We start from the raw sequence: 20,410 nt of genomic DNA, 5'->3' as shown, positions 1-20,410 counted from the left end.
TATATGATACGCAGTGAGGGTTGCACAGTGCAATTGCCTGTTAAACTTCTGGTTTTGACAGATTCGGAATGTTTCAAATAACCATGACACTTAAAACCGTGATTCATTGCCAATCCAGTTATCAGCCCTTGCCTTATCACGGTTCACCAGTTTTCTTAGTTTGGTCATGTCACAGTTGCCGTCTGAGCGGTGATTGGTTTACCTCAGACATGAGAAAACGTGATGTAAATTTGGCAAAATGGACGCACCTAAAGATGGATAAAAACGGGTGGATTTTGCCGCTTAACTCATAGTCCACAAATGCACTATTAATCTGAATAATTTGGCTAGTTTAGATCACTGGGGTTTTGTTGAATATGTTACTGTAAAGAAAATTTGGATTCCCTTTTAAACAAAATTAACATTGAAAAAAGTGTTTTAAACAAATTTCTCACTCAGTGACCTTTTGTCCCCTGTGTTTGTATATGTAGGATGCCCTCCCTATCGGAACAGCTCCAGGAGGCGCGCAGTCAAGCAGAAGTGTGTTTATACTCCGGTGGTAAGGTGCTGGAAGTGCGGGCTGGTGTGGTGGTTATGGCTCATCTTCCTTTACCCCCATGCTCCAAATACCATCACATAAGTGCAGAAACCATGGTGATAAAAAACAGCTTTGGAAACAACAGAAAAGAGGTAAATCAAATTTGAAACATCTATTGTGAGCCGCACATTGGCAGACTGGTTAGCACAGCTGTGTAATAGAGCAGAGGTTGCGGGTTCACTTCCAGCTCAGGCTTTTCTGTGTAGAGTTAGCATGTTCTCTCCGTGCCTGCATAGAATCTCTCCGGGTATTCAGTTTTCTTCTCACAATCTAAAAACATGCTTAGCAGGTGTACTAGACACTCTAAATTATCATTAGGTGTGTTTTTGAGTATGAATTATTGTTTGTCTCCATGTGCCTTGCGACTGGCGAGCAACCACCTCAGGGTGTACCTTGCCTTTTGCCTGAAGACAGCTGGGATTGGCTTCAGCATACCCACGACCCCAGTGAGGATAAGCGGCGAAGAAAATGGATGATGGATGGATACAAATTGTATAAATAACATTGGACCATTAGAAGTCTATGTGCATTTATTACAGCATAACTTTTCATTGGTGCTATACATGTTTAAACATCTTCGTGAGCCCAAGCGGTAGTGATAGTGAATATTTGATCTGTTCACATGTGGCAAAACATGTATTTTTCTGTACTTGTTATTTTTAAAAACCATATTTGTAATGACCCTTTCCCACGATTAAAATGAGCAGCATTAGTCTCCAGCGTTAGCGCTGGCTGCTAACTATCGATTTGCAAGTCGAGCAGTTCAGACTGAGATGGAAAAAATCCCATCGATGTATTAAACATTAGTCAGACAGCCAATTACATGGCACACAAAGACAAATAACCATTCATGCAGCTGGGATAGGAACCAGCAAACCTAGAAAGCAGCTCTAGAAAATGAATGGATAGATGCATGTCCAATCCACCTGCCATGCATGTTTTGGGAGTGAGGGAGGAAGCTGGAGTGCCCGGAGAGAATCCACGCGGGTTCAGGGAGAACATGCAAACTCCAAGCAGGAAGGCTGGAGCGAGGTGGATCCCAACTCAGATCTCTGAACTGTGAGGCAGACTTTCAAACCTCTGGTTCCATGAGCCGCCCCAATTAAATAAAATGAAAGGCATCTTATTTCATCAAAAGGAAAGAAAATGGCCCAATCAAAATCTGTGGTTGTACATCTTGTGCAATTGTTTTGCTGTAGTTATTACATTGTTGCTAAAGTGTTGGTTTGTCATATACACGGTAACATAGAAAATATTTTTCACCGCAAAATTAAGGATGCGCGCTATACACAGGTGCGTCTTATATTTAGGGAATCACGGTACATTGGCGCTATGTGCTAACAGTTGAGCTGTAAGTAAAGTACAGGTAACTTTCATAAGAAACACAAAGCTGATTCTTTGTAATACAACAGGGACCAAAGCTAAATGTTTGGTAACGGCTCAATGCTAAATGCTCATATGACTGTTCCCTTTTGTCACTAAAGTGATTAGCAAGCCCTTTGGCACAAGCATAACAACAGGTAACTTTGTCTTGTAAGTTGCAGTGCTGATAGCTTTAAAAGTTTGGTCTTGTAAGTTGGTGCTGATAGCGTGAAAAGTAATAATTTTTGCGTATTGTTTGTTGCTAGGCATAAAGGAAGTTTCAGTTTCTGAGACACATTTTCATTTTGGTGTATACGTAATAATTACATATTTCGTATGCATTTAGTAATGCATTTTGGGTTGTAATTTTACAATTTTGAAATGCCTTCTTGTGACCAATACTTATATTGTTGCGCAGATTTTTTTGGGGCAATAAGATGGAATAATTCTTTTGTAATAAATTTGCTTTTTAAATCTTCAAGTCTATTTACTGTAGTCTTTTTACTTTTTTTCAGACATTAGAATCACTGCAGCGCTTATCTACAGCTCTGAACATTTTGGAAAAGTATGGATGTAATCTGACAAATCCCAACAGACCTAAGTACTGGAGAACGGTCAAGCACAACAATCCAGTGTTCAGGGCCACCGTTGATGCGATCCAGGTAACAATTTGACTGCAAATAGGTGGCGTACGAGGATACAATCACCTCACTAGAAACTGTAAGCAGTAATACAAAACGATAATTACAACTCTGATTGCAACCACAGGGAGTGCATCCCAGATAGTTATGATCTTCCCTGGACCTGGTTTCAAGTTTCAGCCCATACTGTTCCAGTCTGATCACTCAACAATGCAATAAAGGGACAGTGTGTAAGATTTTTACAGTTTTTATTTTAAATTAAAAAAGAATAAATTAAATGGTTGTAAATTTCAAAAAACTTGCAAATGAATGTGTTCTTAATGATCACCAGTATGTTTTAAATATAATCATAGGTCTAGTTATCATTAAATTACATTACATGGGGGGTGGCACTTCTCTGGAGGCGGCCATGTTTGTTCTAGCTACGGACAATGGAAAATGCAGCACCTCTTGCTGTCCGTAATGAAAAACTCTCTAAATCTTACACACCTATCCCATTAAACAAAAAGAGTGTGCACCCAATGGAATTGATTTTTCTGACAAATATTCAATTTTTGCCTGATATATAAAAGCCTCCTCTACTACAAATAATCGGAATAGGCTCCAGCATGCCTGCGACTCTTGTGAGGATAAGCGGTTAAGATAATGAACAGCGCTTTTAAATGTTTAAGAACATTACCATAGAATGCATGTTGATGAAACCGTACCAGGTACAAATGATCAGAGATGACGTGATTCTTATTTCCTTGCCAGTGTGCAAAATAAAGCCGCAGCAAACCTGTCCTAGTGAACCATTGATCTTCTCACTATTCTTCCAGGGAGGAAGAGCAGTACTTTGTCTCTATGGTTACTCGAATCAGCAGCCAGATGGGCTCAGCTTTCCCGATGATGTTACAGATCCTGATGTTGGCAAAGTTGCAGCAGTAACTCTGGAAGTGATGAGCCTAAGGATGGAGCTTGAAATGCTTGTCAAGGTGTGCTTCTTTTATTTTTTCATCTTTTTCCCATCCCAATCCTACTCATTGATGTGCATTTCTGGTGACTTGTGGTTTCTCTTCACCTAGTATGTGATTTGTTGTTGTTGTCTTTTCCCTAAAATTTTAGCTAATTTGAAACATGCATAAACTGTTTCATTCACATTTTGATTTCCTTTAAAGGCCTATAGGTGTACAACTCAATGGTTGATGAAAATTGTGTCTTCACAAAAAAACTGTCACTGAGTTGGGCTGGGTAACAATCCCAGTCATTCAATTGTAGATTGTTGATGTTTGATGGCTTCAGTTTTTATTATAAGGATGCATTCGATTTCATTTCAACTTAATTCACACTACAAAGTAATATTTTAATGGGCATCAAAGTAACAGTGGTCCATATACTGTTTTTTGGGGGAAAAAAACATGGTGCTTAAAACTCCACTTCATAAATGTATTAAATGCAAAGCAGACTGAAAGATTCTCAATTGAATCGCAGAACCAAAAATCGGAATCGAATTGAATCGTGAGAAAGTTGTATTGTATGTACAGTATGTGTGTGGTGGCGCAGTGGTTAGCACATCCGCCTTACAGTTCAGGGACCTGAGTTCAAATTCACCTGGCTTTCTCTCTGAGCTGGCTTCCTCCCATGAAAACATGCATAGCAGGTGAATTGGACACTACAAAATGGAGTGATTTGGTGCATGAATGGTTAATCTTTGTGTGGCGTGTGATTGGCTGGCAACCAGTTCAGGGTGAGGAAATAAGAATTTGACCCCCTGCTGTTTTTGGCAGTTGGATTTTTATGGCACCTTTATTTTAACAGTTACAGAAAGGGTATTAAAAAAAAGAGAGAGAAAATTACATAAAACAAAAAATAATTTGCATGTCATTGAGGGAAATAAGTATTTACCCTCTAGCAAAACATAATCTAATACTTGCTGGCAAAACCCTTGTTAGCAAGCGCATAGTTGTTATACTAGGTTTACATGCACATCAGGAGACATTTTCATCCCATTTCCCTCTGCAGATCATCTCTAACTCTCGAAAGTTTTGAGCCTGGCGCTTGGAGACTGAGCTTCAGCTCACTCTATAGATTTTCAATAGGATTACGGTCAGGAGACTGGCTATTGGGCTACAAAACCATAAGTAAGAAGCTGAATAAGAAGGTGGCAACTGATGGTGCAATTTTTCGGAAGGTGAAGAAGTACAACATGACTTTTGATCGACCTTGACTGGGGGTTCTATGCAAGATAAAATGACCCTGTGTGGCTTTCATGCGACAAGACTTCTTTCGACGTGGACAGGGCGGCTGCATTTCCTCCCATGTAGTTCAGAAGCAAACAGGAAGCGTATCGAATTATTTTTATCTATATCGATTTAGTGACGTTTTTAATCGATTCAAATCATATTAAATGAGAATCCCAATTCTTATGTGAATCATTTTTTGCACACCTAATATACTGTATATCCATCCAGCATATAAAGTATGGTCTGTGATTGCTATGTATTTTGCCCTGTAGGTATACGGTATACAGTCCATCCATTCATCTTCTGTAGCTGCCTCTCCTTACTAGAGTATGTAATATGAAATGTTATGCTATTTTTGTTTGTTTATTGCTGGTATGTACATCAAATGATTATTTCAGTTTTTGATGTCCATGACTTAAAGTATGGAAATGTTGTTTTGAAGATAGTATCAGGTTTGACTTAGCATTTCAAAAGACATTCATGATTTCTTGTCCTATTTGATTCCAGGAAACTCATCCTCACCCGGAATTTTACGAGAGAATCATTCCTACCCTAAGGCACAAGGTCAGCACCAACGATTATCTCTAAATATACAGCCCTACTTGAGTGCATTTTAGTGCAAGCTGTCGGCCAATTCCAATTCCAGATATATCAAGAGGATGCAGAGCATTTAGTGTAAAGTCCCTTCCTATTTGCAATAGTGACGGATAGGCTGACAGTTGAGGTCGGACTGAATTAGACTCATGGACTATTTAGTCTGCAGAATTATGCTGAACATAATTATGGAAATGTAATTTTAAAAACATACCGAGAATGAGCAAACAGTGTGAACATGCTAAAGGATGGACTGAACAGCCAATGATCACAGTTTAGACATCAGGTGTTCTAGTTTTCTTGTCAATGACACTGTATAATTGAAAAATCTCAGATCCCAAATTGTTTAAGTGAAAGACTAAAAAAAGGGGGTCGGGGGGTGGGGAGGGGTTCTCAAACAGGGACCCTTTTTAGAAAGCACATTTTCCAAGGACCCAAACTGCAAATGTTTGCTGGAAAAAAAATAATTTGACAACAAGTATATTTCTTACTTTTCAGCTACACTGAAGTTTAGAAAATAAAAATTGCAAATTGCACGTCTCCTAATAACAAACCAGGTCAATGTCCCCAAAAAAGGTTACTTAGTTAAAAACAGCATTATAAAATAAAGTGCCGCTTTAGCTTTGCTGGCTTCATCGCCTTGTTAGCAAGCAATTGTAGACAGAAAACATCTTTTGACAATTTAAAATTACAGTTTTAAAAATATATTAAACTGGTTGAACTGTTTGCTTTATTGAATAGTCATGAATACTTCCACAGTTTGATATACTGTATAATAAAATGAAATTAGCACAACTATATATTGTAACGTCGCATGAGGTGTGACAGGGCAGATGGGGCCACAGAGGTAATATTTTCTAAATTGAATGTTTATTTCGTCACACAACGTTCAAAGAAACTATATCAAAACAGGTGGTCAAAAGGCAGTAATTGAAAACAGGTTGGTTCTTAGAGTTCAAAACTACTTTCTTCACAAAGTACAATTAAAAGCAGGAAAAATAGATGATCAGAAATGCAAAAACTGGATTCAAAAACTGGCTCACAAAGTTCAACTTAAAGCAGTTCAAAAAAACTGTCAGAGTCCAAATAAAACCTCTTCAAACTGCTCCCTGGCTTTGGATTCATTGGTACTCTGTTTCCTGTTTCATGTGTCTCTTCCTCAGCAGCACAGTCTTCTCTCGCCAATCAGCCAGGCCTGCTTTTATCCCTACTTAAGCAGCTGCACCTGAGGTGGTGAGGCATGCTGGGCAATGGTGTCCTCGGCATGTCGGCCATTTTGGGGTGTGGCGTTTGCTCATATAAGGGGATTTTTTTTTTTTTTTAATTACCCCAAAGTTCTGTCCTTCCTAGATGCTATCATGGCTTCTATCTTGGTAGACAGACAGCAAACAGCAATGTGTGTAACATCTTTAATTTAGTTGTGTCAGTAGTACAACTCTTACTCATTTATATTGTAAAACTGTAAACAAAAGAAAATACACCAAACATAACTCGCAAAAACTATGCAAAAATTATATATCTTACTAAATGTACATAAATTGTCAATTAAATCAATCAGTTAGCTGAATTATAAATGATATTCCTTTCAATACAAAACCTTAATTTGATGCAAACGAATATGTTTATCGATGCGAAACATTTACATATGCTAATGTGTGGTTTCGTGCTATACATGTAATAATAATTCTCTAAATCTACAATGTACCAAAAGGAAATACTGTACCTAGCACAAAGGAAAGTGCTAATGAGCTAAACACATACAATTCAACACTATGTGACATACTTAAGATAAAAACTATCATTAGCTAGCTTGTTGCATAAACATGGGATCCAATTTGGCTGGTTTAAATGCTGGGTTTTTGCATACAGGTGCAGAAACCTAAAAAATCTGGAAAATCCAATACTCTCTTGATTGGTTTCAAACTCACAGAATTGTGTAAAACAAAGTTGTGTTCAAATGTTTTCAGAGGTATTTCTAGTTTACCAAATGGGAAAGACAATAAGGCTGTGCCAGTACAAGGTTTAAAGGGATAAGCTTCCATATCAGGCCAGCCATAAACCAAAGCCCTCGCGTCACAAGCCCTGTAATAGTGTCACAAAATAGGCAGACAAGACCACCTTATGATGAGTTTTTGGAGATGAACCTAAGATATGTGAGTAACCTTGGTAGGCCAAACAAAGGAGACCAGAAAAGAGTCATCTAATTTTAAACAATGGGTAATTCTGCAATAAGGAACTGCATTTAGGAAGTATAATCATTTTGACAATGTTTATTCGTCTACTTAGAGAAATTGGAAGTAATTTCCAGTTATCGATCATAATTTCGGAATGTTTTGGAATTCTGTAACGTTCAATTTGAAAATAAGTTTACGGTTCCTGTGGAATGTAATTCCTAGATATTCAAAGTGCTCAATTGCAATTTCAGAAAAGGTAGTTAATCCAAAAATCTTATGTCTAAACCATCTGAAAGATGCATGAGGACACTTTTCTCCCTGTTTATGGTAAAGCCAGGGAATAGACCAAATTCCTTAATTAGCTCAAGAAGAGGTTAAATAGCCTGTCTAACATAGAGTAATGTCAGAATAAATCAGCATACAGAACAATAGAAAAGAGGCAATTTTAGTTGATAAAATTCATGACATTAGAGTTGGAAAGTATACTGAGCTGTGCTACTCGCAGCCGTGTACAAGCAACTCCAGCAGCAGCGTTTGACTTTGCCCTGTAATAGCCAGCCATTTTTATGTTATTTTGGGAAGCAATTGAGGAGTACCATGGATTACCATGCACTTGCTTTACATATAATGCTGCGTTCTCACCGAACGTGACCGAGGCGTTTTGTATTGTAGTCAATGGAGTTTGCGCGACAGGGTATGTTGGCGCGTCGGGTGACATGATGGACATGTATGGAGCGACGAGAGTCGCCGTGCGGCGCGTACTTTCGCCTGTTGCGTGAAGTTCAAATTTTTTAAGTTTTGTTGCGTGTCACATCGCGTCGCGACAGCCATTCAACTTCGGGAACGTTGAACGTCTCACTCAGGGGGCAGGAATGAATCATGGCGGCTGTTTTGCGGCCACCGGGAGCTATCCAAAACAGCCATCTTATTTTTCAATACAAAAACCGAGCCAAGCAAGAGCACTCACCTGGCTTGTATAATGGGAGAAGGTAAAAAAGAAGAAACAGATGCTATAGGAGAAAATATTGGCTCTGCTTCATCCCAGAAAAATAAAGTTCTCAGCAATGCTCTCCTTTCCAGATCCACTGTAAAGTGCACAGCTCGCTCCCCACCCCTCACATGACAAAAAGTGACTTCACAAAAGTGATCATCTTGACCGAGCGACAAAATGCCTCATGTGTAGCGTAAACGACACGTTTCGTCGCATTTGGTGTGAACGTAGCGTTATTCTTAATGTAAATCAATCTACTTTGACTACCACACCATATTTTGTCTGTGTTTAGGATGTGGGTCTAAACACAGATGCTGTGGTCAGCCGTTCGTCTTTCAGCTGTAGTGAACATCATTCAGACAATCAGTCCAAGTCGCTTGGCTTCCCTCTCTACCATCATTTCATGAAGGAGACCAGCCACGCTCATTCACCCTCCTCTAACCATCAAAGTCTCAAACCTATTCAGGGCATGTTCCCTCCCTTCAAGAAACACCCAGGTGAGGAAACAACAGTATGGCTTCATTGCACTGAATTATTTCTATAAGAACTAGTAATTTTCCATAACTAATTTCTTTGCCTTGAACAAGTACAATTACTTAAAGCAGAGGTCACACTCATGGTGCCCCAGGAGCATGTTCTAAAAATAGTTCATCAGTGATGAGGTTACATGTTTTCCTAGGAATGCTATCAAATGGATACTTGGAAACTGGGGTTTTGATGCAGGGTGATGCGGGTGATTGCGGTGCTAGAGGACCCAGGAGCAGGGAGGCTCCAAGGCAGGGAGTGTGTTTGGTATTCCATATTTAATAGTCAAAGGAAGGTAAGAACAGAATGTAGGGAAAAAAGCTGACAGCAACAAAACTCCCAAAATGCAGACGGGCGGGTGACACAGCAACAAAAACTAACTGGCGGGTGGGCGCAGGGATACACAGACAAGAGGCGAGCAACACGAGACTTCAGAATCAAGAATACCGACATGAGACAATAATGCGACAGCTAGCTGTAACAAAAACTAAGCTTAAATACACACACACTAATTAGTCACACGCGCAACAGCTGGGAAGGAAACAATAGGCAGGGGAAGCGGATTGGTGGACACAGCAGGGGCAGGTAAACGCAAACAGGTGGACCGAATCAAACTGACGCGGAATGACAAGAGAGGAGCCGAAACAGGAACTACACAAACAGTAAAGAACACAACCCCCCAAAATAAACCCACAACCAAAAACCAACAGAACAGGACATAAACCATGACCATTTCACAGCAAGGATTGCTCCACATTTTGCATTTCACATCAAGTGACACAAGACATTGCAATTTACCCCCAAAAAAGAATGTTACAATTTTAACTCTTTCAGGACCAAGTTGTATCTGAAAAGGCAACCCCTAGTGTGCCAGCCGATTTTGATGGATCTTTCAGGTCGAGAAAATATTGTGTGCTATGTCATACACATATATGTATGTATAAGTGGTACCATATGAAAGATTGGTTTCCAAAATCTTTTTCTTTACTTAAAAAAAGTAAGATTTTATCTTATTCTGTTCTTTAGAAATCACAGTTTGAAAATTGGTAATTTGAGTGACACTAAGCTATTGTGGACTTAAAGAAGAAAATGAGCTTTTCGTGAAAAGATGTTTTATTTTTCTGCTCAACAATGACTTTGACACTACTATTTTTTGGATTAGTGGCCTACGAAACCTCAACAGTCCTTCCCTTCATTGAAAACATGAACAAAAACAATGAGAATGTGTTTTTGATAGCAAAATAACAGTTTGCATACATATATACCTACACTACTACTGTACAGTGCTTGATTGGGTTAATACTAAGAGGAGGGCTGACCACGAATGTCATCAATCCTTCAGCGTAGTCATCGCGTTCCACTCTTGACTCGTGAAAGAAGACACGCGTAATCGACAGTTACGTATGTAACGGCGGTTCTTTTCCCCCGTATTCAGGCGATCTTCTCCCATACTGATGGCAGTGAATGGAGTCTAAAGACTACAAACAACACTAGTAGATTCAAACGATTGAAATTCTTCCAAGCGTTTTTTTCTTTTTTTTTTTTTTTTTAATCAGACTCCTCACCTCTGTGCGTGGGCTTGCCAGGAGTTGTTTACGGTATTTACCGGCAAACTTCTTTTAAGCAATAAAAACAGAAATTCCAGCTTAAAATCTGGTCAGCATGGACACCGCACATAGCGGCATAAACGCATGAACGCGTCAAGCATAAACCAAGCTGCTGCACTTATTGCAGGATTTGCTTGCGTGCTATTTCTTAAGATGAATGAAGTCTTAACCTTGCTTTTGCCTCCTGGTGGCAAGATCACTGAAAGTGTTTGATCTGACATAACTCGTAGTCGGCTTTTTACATGTTAATATCGACGATTATCATCTTAATTAATCGTGGCAGTCACTATCGTAATCGCGTTTAAATTTTGATTAATTGTGCAGCCCTAAATAAAAGTAATAAAAATCATTGAATTTGTGGAGACAACTCAAAAATATATTTAGGGGTCGCCATCATTTTTGTCCAGGCGTTTATCATGTTTTTTTTTTTTTTAATATTTCACTTGAACCACCCATCAAAAACTATATGCTGTTTTTTCTTTAATTAAACAAGAGGTCCCAACAATTCTGTCCAAGTGTGCACTTAGTCTATATGCTGTTCTGGTTTCTACATTATATAACTGAAAGTATTCTTTCTTAAATCCCTTTTAGAGAACTGCAATATCTGTGGAATTTTTCGCATTACAGTCCACTGCCTGACCTGTCTCCAGGGGATGTGTTCTGAGTGTGACAGAGTCTACCATTCTTACCCGGAAAGGGCAAAGCACCATCGAATTGCTGTCACATCCTCCACTTCTTCCACCACAACGTCCAAAAGTGGGAATAGTAAAAGGTTAGACTGAATACATTCCACGTTAATAGTTGTAATGGTTCAATACTTATATTCACGGAATAATCACAGCTTTTAAACTTGAAACACCTCAAGGAATAGAGTATGTGTTAAGACTGGGAAAAGGTTTACTGGTGACTCATCTTCCTTGTGGATTGTTTGGACATGACTGATATCATCATAAATACATTACAGTCGTTATAAGTTCGGTGAATTCAAATTTAATTTAAATCCAATATTGCTTAATGTGCACTTTATCAAGTGAACAGTTGAAATCGTTGCTGTGACTGTAATAATCAAAAAATGTTTATAAAGTTTCTAATTGATATACACTTGACCAGAGTTTCACCTGCCACTTTCAGTACTTCCACATGGCATTGCCTTCACTGTGCAAAAGTCAACTCAACCCTGGATGTGCTGTGTGAGGGTTGTGAGTGCCCTCGCTATGAATCACTCAGCTCTGCTGCAGATGAATCTCCACCAGCTACAATTACAGGTCTATTCATTTGCTTGGTACTTATCATGACCTCTGTAGTCTGATTCCATTTAAGCTACATTTTATTTTGGTTTCTAATATCGGAATCTTAAGCTAGGTTGCAATTGTCACATGGCCCGTCCCAGAAAACAGGAGTCGTGATTGGTCGTTCCCGTATTGTCATTTTCAGTCGACAGAAAATGGCAAAATGGCCTCCCCCAGGGATGAATAAAAATTCATGACACATTTTGAAGAGATAGAAAAAATTTTGCGGCTTAATTTATATTTTACAAATACAACAATAACCAGAATGCCATGTTTAATTTACTGTAGAACACACTATTGTAAAGAACTTTTTTGTTTCGGTTTGAACGCAAAATTGTTTTTACATTTGCTCACTTGCATGTTAATTTTCTTTGCTCAACAAAAAGGACAGATTTTGAAAACTGGAATTTTTATCTTAGGTATTATTTTGCAGGATATTAAACATTTTGCACAAATCTCATTGCGTTCGTGTGAGACATCTCCTCTAATTCAATTTGTATCTCGTCCCATTCCTTTTCAATACAATTCTACTAAGTACCGTATTTTCCACACCATAAGGCCCACCAGATTATGAGGCGCACCCTCAATTTATGACACATTTTAAAACTTTTTCCATATATAAGGCGCACCGGATTATAAGGCGCACCCTCAATTACTGACATATTTTTAAACTTTTTCAATCCCAATATAGTAATACTCAAGGTATTAATAATAATAACTCAAATAATAACTCTAAACTCTCAAGAGCATTATAAGTCAATGTCAATATGACCAACCTTGTTCAACTGTAAACACACAAAAGAAACAGGTAAAGCTTACTTTATCAGTTCATTCCCCATCTACAAATCCCAATCTCAATATTGATCCATATATAAGGCGCATCTGATTATAAGGCACACCATCAGCTTTTTAAAAAAAATTAAGGCTTTTAGGTGCACCTTGTAGTGCGGAAAATACGGTGACTAAATCAAAGATGGGGTCTAATATCTGCTGCAAATAAACATTTGCGGCGGCATTGCTTTAACCAGTAGCATGGATGCAAACAACATTCACATCACATTACAGTATAATATACACAAACATTCAACATCCCATGAAAATGAGGTTTTACTACAAGTTTCACTGGGCCCCCGGTTCACGCGATTAAGGCGTAGGGCGGTCAATCCAAAACTATGTTAATTAGCTAATTTGTGTAAAACCCCATATAAAAACATGTACATCTAATTGTACACACGTTAAAAAAATTGTACCAAAATATTATAGTAAGTGCTACTTATATAATATACATGCATTCAGTTAAATAACATCATTAACTAGAAAATGCACAATTCCTGAAGCAATTGCGTGTGAAGGCGTAAGCGCTGAAGGGAGAGGCGTTGAATGGTGGAATAACGTTGAATGTTTGAATGGGTTGAATCTGTGAAGAAATATGAATATTACAAAGTTGGAACGGTCTGAATAGGCCAAATAATGTAGAAGATGCAAGGGAAAAAATGAAAAAAGTGGAAATTGTGTGGATATTGAAATTGCAAAAACATAAATTAGTCGGTGAAAGGAAGTAGTGAAAAGGCAGTTCAAAGAACAATCATTAATATATACAGTAAAGTTGAAACCATTTGAATAGACTAAATTGTGTAAAAGTTACAAGGGAAAAACTGAAAAAATTGGAAATTGGGAAGCCTTCCCATTGGAAATGAACTGTGAATTTAAAAGGGTGATAAATATGGAATTATGGGAAAATATTGGAAATGATGAATTACTGGAATGATGGGAATGATCCCTAAGGCGAGATGAATGAGCTAAATATTGAAAATATGAAATGTGAAAGCTGTAAATATGAAATGTAAAATCACCCAATGTTAAGTCAATGGGATTTTTGGGGTGGAAAACAGGGAATTATGGGAAAACAACAAATAATTGGAATGAGAGAAATGGAAGCACACTTCTTACATATAAGTGGAATAATATGAAATTGGAACGGTGTGAATCGGATGAACTGGGAATGAGTTGAAACGTGTTGAAAAACGGGCAGAATAAAAAGGAGGAATAACATATGTGTGAAGGCGAAAGCCTTCACACAATTAAAAAGATATAAAGGATTAATTTACCTTTAAGTGTAGTGACCAGTGTGTTATGGCCTATTCAGGGCATGTTCCCTCCCTTAGGGATCATTCCCATCATTCCAGTAATTCATCATTTCCAATATTTTCCCATAATTCCATATTGCCCAGCCCTTACTTGAGGAATGAAAAGGTTGTAGAAATATAACCTTTTTTATGTTTTCATACAGAGTGGCAGTGTAAGAGCTGTACTATGGTCAACGCAGCCAGCAGTATTTTATGTGAGGTGTGTGAGAGACCCCGCTTGGCTACACGACCTCCAGTTACCCCATCACATCCTCCCATCACCCCTCCCAGACCACCAGCACCTGTGCTGGGCATGCCAGGGGACCCTGACAGCCAGGTGAGTTGATTATTTGGGTTGAAAATTTGTGTCGTCGCTCATCTTTTCTCCACTAATATGTCTTCTATGTAACAACTTTAACAGTTGGCTAATATTGTATGTGGTATTTAATCCATCTCAGTGTGGAAGGAAATGTTCTATTTGGAATATGTTAACTATGCTTAGTCTTTTGAAGTACTGTTACTAATATAATTGTGTGCTTTCTTATTTTCATCATTTTATCGTCATACATCTTTCTGGCCAGTGGGTGTGTCAGTTCTGTACATATCTCAACTACTCACCTGCAACAATTTGTGAGATGTGTGACTTAGCCCGTCCAGAGCCTGCACCTCTGCCATCAAAGCTGCGTCCTCCGTCACCAGTCAGACGAGTTCCTGCTCTGCCAGTCAAACCTAAAGAAGTGATGCGGGAAGACACAAACTCCTCAAAACAGCGACAGATGAAAGAGGACGGGCTAAAGCTTATACAGCTGATTCGAGCAAGTCCTCGCAATACGGTCCACAGTTTTATGTCTTTTTTGTCTTGTCTATAGCATTTGCTCCTTCTGTCTTGGTCAGGATGGAGAGAAAAATGGCATCAGCCCAGAGGAGGTGTACACATGCATGAGGGTCGCTAAAGATACTAGCATTCTGCCTTGCAAATGGTTGAAGACAGAGCTGCCTCAGCAACTGGACAAGATCACCTTGTTGTCAGCAATGCTCTTCCATCAGTCTGTATGTGACACAAACACTCATTTTTGTAACTCTTGCTGTTTCAAGCCTTTGAACAACTGGACTTTAAATGGCTCACATTACATAGGGTTTAGTACGGTTATTTTTGAAGAAGAAGTTAAGGAACACATTTTTTTTTTACAATAATGTGTTCTATGCGACTCCACTCGCTTGCAAACTCCATATGGTGCCTACATATTAATCAGAATGTGTTGTTTAGACTTGTGTATATGCATTACGTTTATTGAAATAGTTCGTCTTATCGTTGGGGTATCGCACAGACATTTTACAATTTTTTGTTGTTCCGTCATTCGTAGTGCATTGGTACAGTTGAGCCCTTTCTGTTGTTGTTGTTCAGCTATGCCAAATAATAACAGCAATCCCAATTAAAATAAATCTCTGTCGCACAATCATCCAACCACATCCAAAACACACCATACTGCCTTCATTGTGCCAACATCACAAACACCTGCAGGTGCAAATTTGCTTAATTTTGCTTAAATGTCCCCCCACATTCCCACACAATGGTCTGCTTATGGAGCAAACGTGCACCGGGGAGGATATATACGTCAATGTTATTCACACAGCCCTTAACTCAAAAGTCATTCTTCCCAATGCCATTTACAATCATGGTTCCAGCCATCCATCCATCCATCCATTGATTTTCTATAGCATCTTATTGTCATTATGGTTCCATAAAACAAATTCATGTGAGCAAAAGTCATCTGCCATGTATACAAAAACTAAGCCCAAGTAAAACATAATGTGTTGCTGAGTTTAATTTACTAGAACTAGATCATTTCTTCTCATTTTCTTTTAACTTGTAGCTCACAAACTGATTTGTAATTCCTTGCTCAGAGCCAAGTTAAGTGACTTTTCACAGACACTACTTGGCAGAAATCCCATTTGATGCTTGAAGGATGTCGCCTCTGTCACACAAGAAAGGAAAGGCATCCCAGAATTCTTTGCTCAGCCATGTGCAAGCGATCTATTCATTCACGTTATATTTCAAAATCAAAATAACACAAACATCCCTTAATACTTCATTCTAAAATCTCTTAATGTTTAATCCTTACCTGCTTTGTACTTTAGGCCTATACAAAGAATGTGTTGAGCAAGGTTTTTGTAAATGTATGCGCTTCATTTTATGAAATCATGACTGTGAAGCGAAGCTCTTACACAGAGGTTCCATCCATGATCTGCAACCAATAAGAGGTAAAAGTCATGAAAGTGTTGCTTACGGTAACACATATTTGATAATTGCCCTATAACCAGAATGTACTGTTTTATATTGTGGTGAATGAAACTGTAGTGTCCTTATGCCTCAGTAACCACCATTTATCCCAGGGGACATGCTTGTTAGTCTGCTGCCTACTTTGATTGTGTTTGGACATCAACTGTCAGATATTTGGAAGATTCAGTCAGTCGAAAGCTGATGGAAAAATGACAAATGAAAACGATGGCTGAATAAAATCTACCGTTTAGTCAGGCTTTCTCAGAGGTGTCATTTCATACGGCTGTCCGTTGACAAAAAAGATGTCTGTCTGTACCAATGGACGACTGAAAACGGTTTTGAACTGTATAGAAGACAATTATACTATGCCTCTTTTAATCAATTGTACTCTCAACACAGAACAGGTTATGTGAGGACCCCACTGAGGAGTTTGGAAAAGTTTATGATGATTTAAAAACAAAAGTTACGGTCCAACTTTCCAGAGCAGAAGCCAAGCAGGCCTGGCTGTTAACGGGAGGTGATTCTGAAATAGCTGCCAGACAAGCTCTGCGAGACAGACTCACAAAAGTAAAAAATTGCTAAAGTTGCCCTTACTTTGCCCGAGTCAGATACTTGAGTGACATCTATTGCCACTTGCTTCCCCAGGTAAAGATGCTGTGCTCATTGGGCTTCAGTGATGAGGCTCATTGTCATGAGGTTTTGAGGCAAAGTGGAGGTGAAGTTCGAGGGGCCCTGGCTTTTCTTCAGCGCCCCCTTCTGGAACCTTTTCATCAACGTATTTGGAGTGACAAGCCTGAGCCAACAGTTGATATACATCACCCTGACAAACAGGTGAGTTCAGATACACCCTATGTGGCTGCTCCTTGTTACTGCTAAAGACTGTGCCGTGCATAATGTAAATGGATACTGTGCACCCCAGCACATGTTGTGACGCCTTGAGTCCAGTCAATCAATATGATGAAATGTTATTGATTACCATGACTTGAATGATTGAGAATAGACACAGGGTTTCAGAATCACTATTTTCACTGAAATAGTATGTGGCATAAAACTACCACGAATGAGTCACTATAACACAATTCAGCAAAAAGTTGCTTCATGTTCCAAATAACTCGCTCTTATTTTGAAAAGAAAAATGTAGTGTTACTGTTACACACATTTTATTAGGTTTTGCAAACTAATGACCTGTGTCTCCAAATCCATATATTGTGTGGAAAACATGAATATAAAATATAAATAAATTGTTGTTTATAAAAGAGCAATAGCCACAAAACCACATCACCAAATAAAATGAACTTATATTTTTGTAATTTATTCATCTTTATTTGTTAATAGGTTTCAAATTAAACTTTCGTGTGTGCGTCTAAGATTTCTCAAGGGAAATATGCATTACTTTAAAATCAACTGCAGCTTTTGTTTCTGCCAGGAGAGACTTCTTGCTGAAATGGCCAGAAATGGCCCACAAAAGCTTCATTTGACCATGGGCATAGTTTTTCTTTAACATTTAAGCGTAATGAGATGTTGAAATTTGAATATTCTGCTTCGTCCTCACAGGAGGCAATCCACTGAGGACATTCGTAACCATAGTCAGCAATCCACACGAAAGGTTGTGCACAGACTTGAAATCGTGTGTAGTGAAGCATCATACAGTAGTAGAAGTGAGAGTTGTATTGAAGAGACTTTGCACTCACAGGTCTTAGATTTGCAAGAAAATAAATCAACCCCACACAATTTTTATTTGTATTAAAAACAAACTCGCAAATTATTACTGTTACTGATAAGAATAATTAATTATGCACATGTATTTTTGACAGTGATCTTACTCCATAATGATGATGTGCACAAGTGAACAGCAAACAAAAGTTTATTGAAAATAACATTTGAGTATAACATTATTTTGTTAATTACTGTTTATTAATTAAATTGGAAAACAATTTTCAAAAAATATGTCCAGCACTCCCGGATGTAGCTGGATCATAGGGCAGGCAGTTACATTGATACTTCATATAAATACATGCATTGTTTATTCCTTTTATGGGAAATTACCAGATGCCATTTTAGAAGTTATTTTTTGTTGGCCAGAATATACAGTACCTGTGATTTCAAACGGGTCACATAGTCATTCCTATTCAATAAGATTTAATGTGAGTAAACTTTGTTCCCATTTGGTCCTTGTTCTCTCTAATTTGACATAAAAAACTGCTGTCCTCTAATTGATTAGTTTTCCAATATGTGTGTGTTTTATGGTCTCTTCATTTTGGTGGCGCCACTGAAATTTACTGGGGCGACTGCGGTAATGTGGCCAACTGCGGTGTCCTCTTAGGGAACCGCGGCAGCCCATTGCCCCGGTCCCCTCGAGGGAAAAATGTTCTTCCTTTTTCTGTCCGACATGGGCAGTCTTCAGTAGTTTTTTAAAAATTTACCTCTGTGGTGATGTTGTGAGACCTCACAGCCACCAGAGTGTATTGACCAACGAATGTATATTTATGGATGTCTTGCTTAAAATCAGGAAATGAACTGTATATGTATTTGTGCCAGTCACCCGCCACAAAGTGTTGGATCTACCTAAACAGCTACGCTCTAGTTCTGAATTGCTTAGATGAATTGCTCCAAAATACATTCAAGTAGTTTATTCCTTTTCTCCTTTTATTATTGAGCTGAGTGGCCATGTTGCAACCATAATGTTGATGTTATTCATTAAACAGTGGAGATATGCATTCTATGGCATGGAACGTTTAACCCCCGGTGTCCTGGGATTTTTCACTAACCTGGCCTTATTATCATCCAACTCGGGCTGACTTTGAAAGGGTCATAACATCTTCAAATATAAATAGATTTTTACATTTAAAATGTCAGTGTCCAGACTATAAGATGCACCGGTATATAAGCCGCAGCAGCAAAAATTGAGAAAAAAAAAAAAAAAACGATTTTTGTCACGGACAAGCCGCACAGGACTATAAGACACAGGTCATAACATCAGCTATTTTTTGCAAAAAGATGCTATATGGATTTTTTTTTCGTAATTGTCTGCCAACAGAAACATCCTCTTTAATAAACTGAACATGCCTGCATCAAAATATATTTATAACGGATGGATGGATGGATGGATATTTTCAACACCAACAGAATACTCAATATTCTGTTCAATAGCATCTTCTTTTATATCCCTTTATTTGATCGATTATTTTACTGAACATAAAAACACATTGCATATAATTCTTTTATACAATCATAAGTATATCAATAAAATAATATATACTGTATACTGTTTATAAAATTTACATGTCACAAATTTACCCAAACTTTTATACAAGCTCTTATTCAATTTAGACATTTAAAAAATATATATTTTCAATACTATATTTTTAAAACTCTTTTTGAACACAGGCATTGATTCACATCTTTTCCGTTCTATTTCATAGTTGTTCCATAAATTGACACCGTAAACACATACACACTTTTGCTTGACCAGTGGATTGTCTCCTGGTGGCTCGCAAAAAAAAAAAAAAAAAAATCAAACAAAAAAAAAGCAGATACGCCGCCCTGGACTAAAAGCTGCAGGGCTCAAATCATGAGGAAAAAGTCGCGCCTTATATTCCAAAAAATACAGTATAAAATCCAAGGCTGTTTCGTTTTGAAGACTTTTCATTTTGTGAGGGGAAAAAAAAAATTAAAACAGATTCAATGGTGGAGATTTTGCAGACGTGACTAGGCAAATGTTACGTTATATGTTGCATGAAATGAAACGCTTCCCTGCAGCAAAAAAAAGCTTTCCTGCAAAGCCTTTTGTCAACTACAAGTCCCACAATGCATAGCAATAACTTTGCATTATGAGAGTCAGCTAAGCCACTCAATGAAGTAATGGAAAGGCTTGCAAATGTCATTAGTCGTCTGCTAGCGTCCCCCGTTGGGTTTGTGGTCTCAACACAAACATTTCTACTGCACCCTGTTTGAGTTGCCGTTCAAAGGATCAATGCAAAAATCTGGGGAAAATGTATGATAAAACGAAGGTTTTCAATAT

At 38.3% G+C, this 20,410-nt stretch overlaps 1 protein-coding gene across 2 annotated transcripts in view; it reads left to right on the top strand.

The window, feature by feature from the left end:
- rnf31 (ring finger protein 31) overlaps window positions 1–20,410 on the top strand; it is a 47,888-nt gene that overhangs the window by 3,586 nt on the left and 23,892 nt on the right. The window contains exons 3-14 of one of the 2 annotated variants that reach the window (XM_088430119.1): window positions 471–669; window positions 2,455–2,601; window positions 3,399–3,554; window positions 5,310–5,366; window positions 8,854–9,058; window positions 11,285–11,465; window positions 11,825–11,958; window positions 14,273–14,445; window positions 14,744–14,923; window positions 15,003–15,158; window positions 16,789–16,956; window positions 17,035–17,220. In XM_088430119.1, coding sequence (XP_088286245.1) covers window positions 472–669; window positions 2,455–2,601; window positions 3,399–3,554; window positions 5,310–5,366; window positions 8,854–9,058; window positions 11,285–11,465; window positions 11,825–11,958; window positions 14,273–14,445; window positions 14,744–14,923; window positions 15,003–15,158; window positions 16,789–16,956; window positions 17,035–17,220 — 1,941 coding nt within the window. In that variant the 5' untranslated portion in view covers window position 471. Of the gene's footprint in view, window positions 1–470; window positions 670–2,454; window positions 2,602–3,398; window positions 3,555–5,309; window positions 5,367–8,853; window positions 9,059–11,284; window positions 11,466–11,824; window positions 11,959–14,272; window positions 14,446–14,689; window positions 14,924–15,002; window positions 15,159–16,788; window positions 16,957–17,034; window positions 17,221–20,410 lie in introns of both variants that reach the window. The other variant, XM_088430118.1, reaches the window with a different exon arrangement.

The sequence above is a fragment of the Hippichthys cyanospilos genome, chromosome 12 (genome assembly GCF_059441005.1).
Source record: "Hippichthys cyanospilos isolate Australia breed blue-spotted pipefish chromosome 12, RoL_Hcya_1.0, whole genome shotgun sequence".
NCBI classification, from domain to species: domain Eukaryota; kingdom Metazoa; phylum Chordata; class Actinopteri; order Syngnathiformes; family Syngnathidae; genus Hippichthys; species Hippichthys cyanospilos.
Note: the sequence above shows the minus strand (reverse complement) of the source record. Positions and strands in the feature narration are given on the sequence as shown.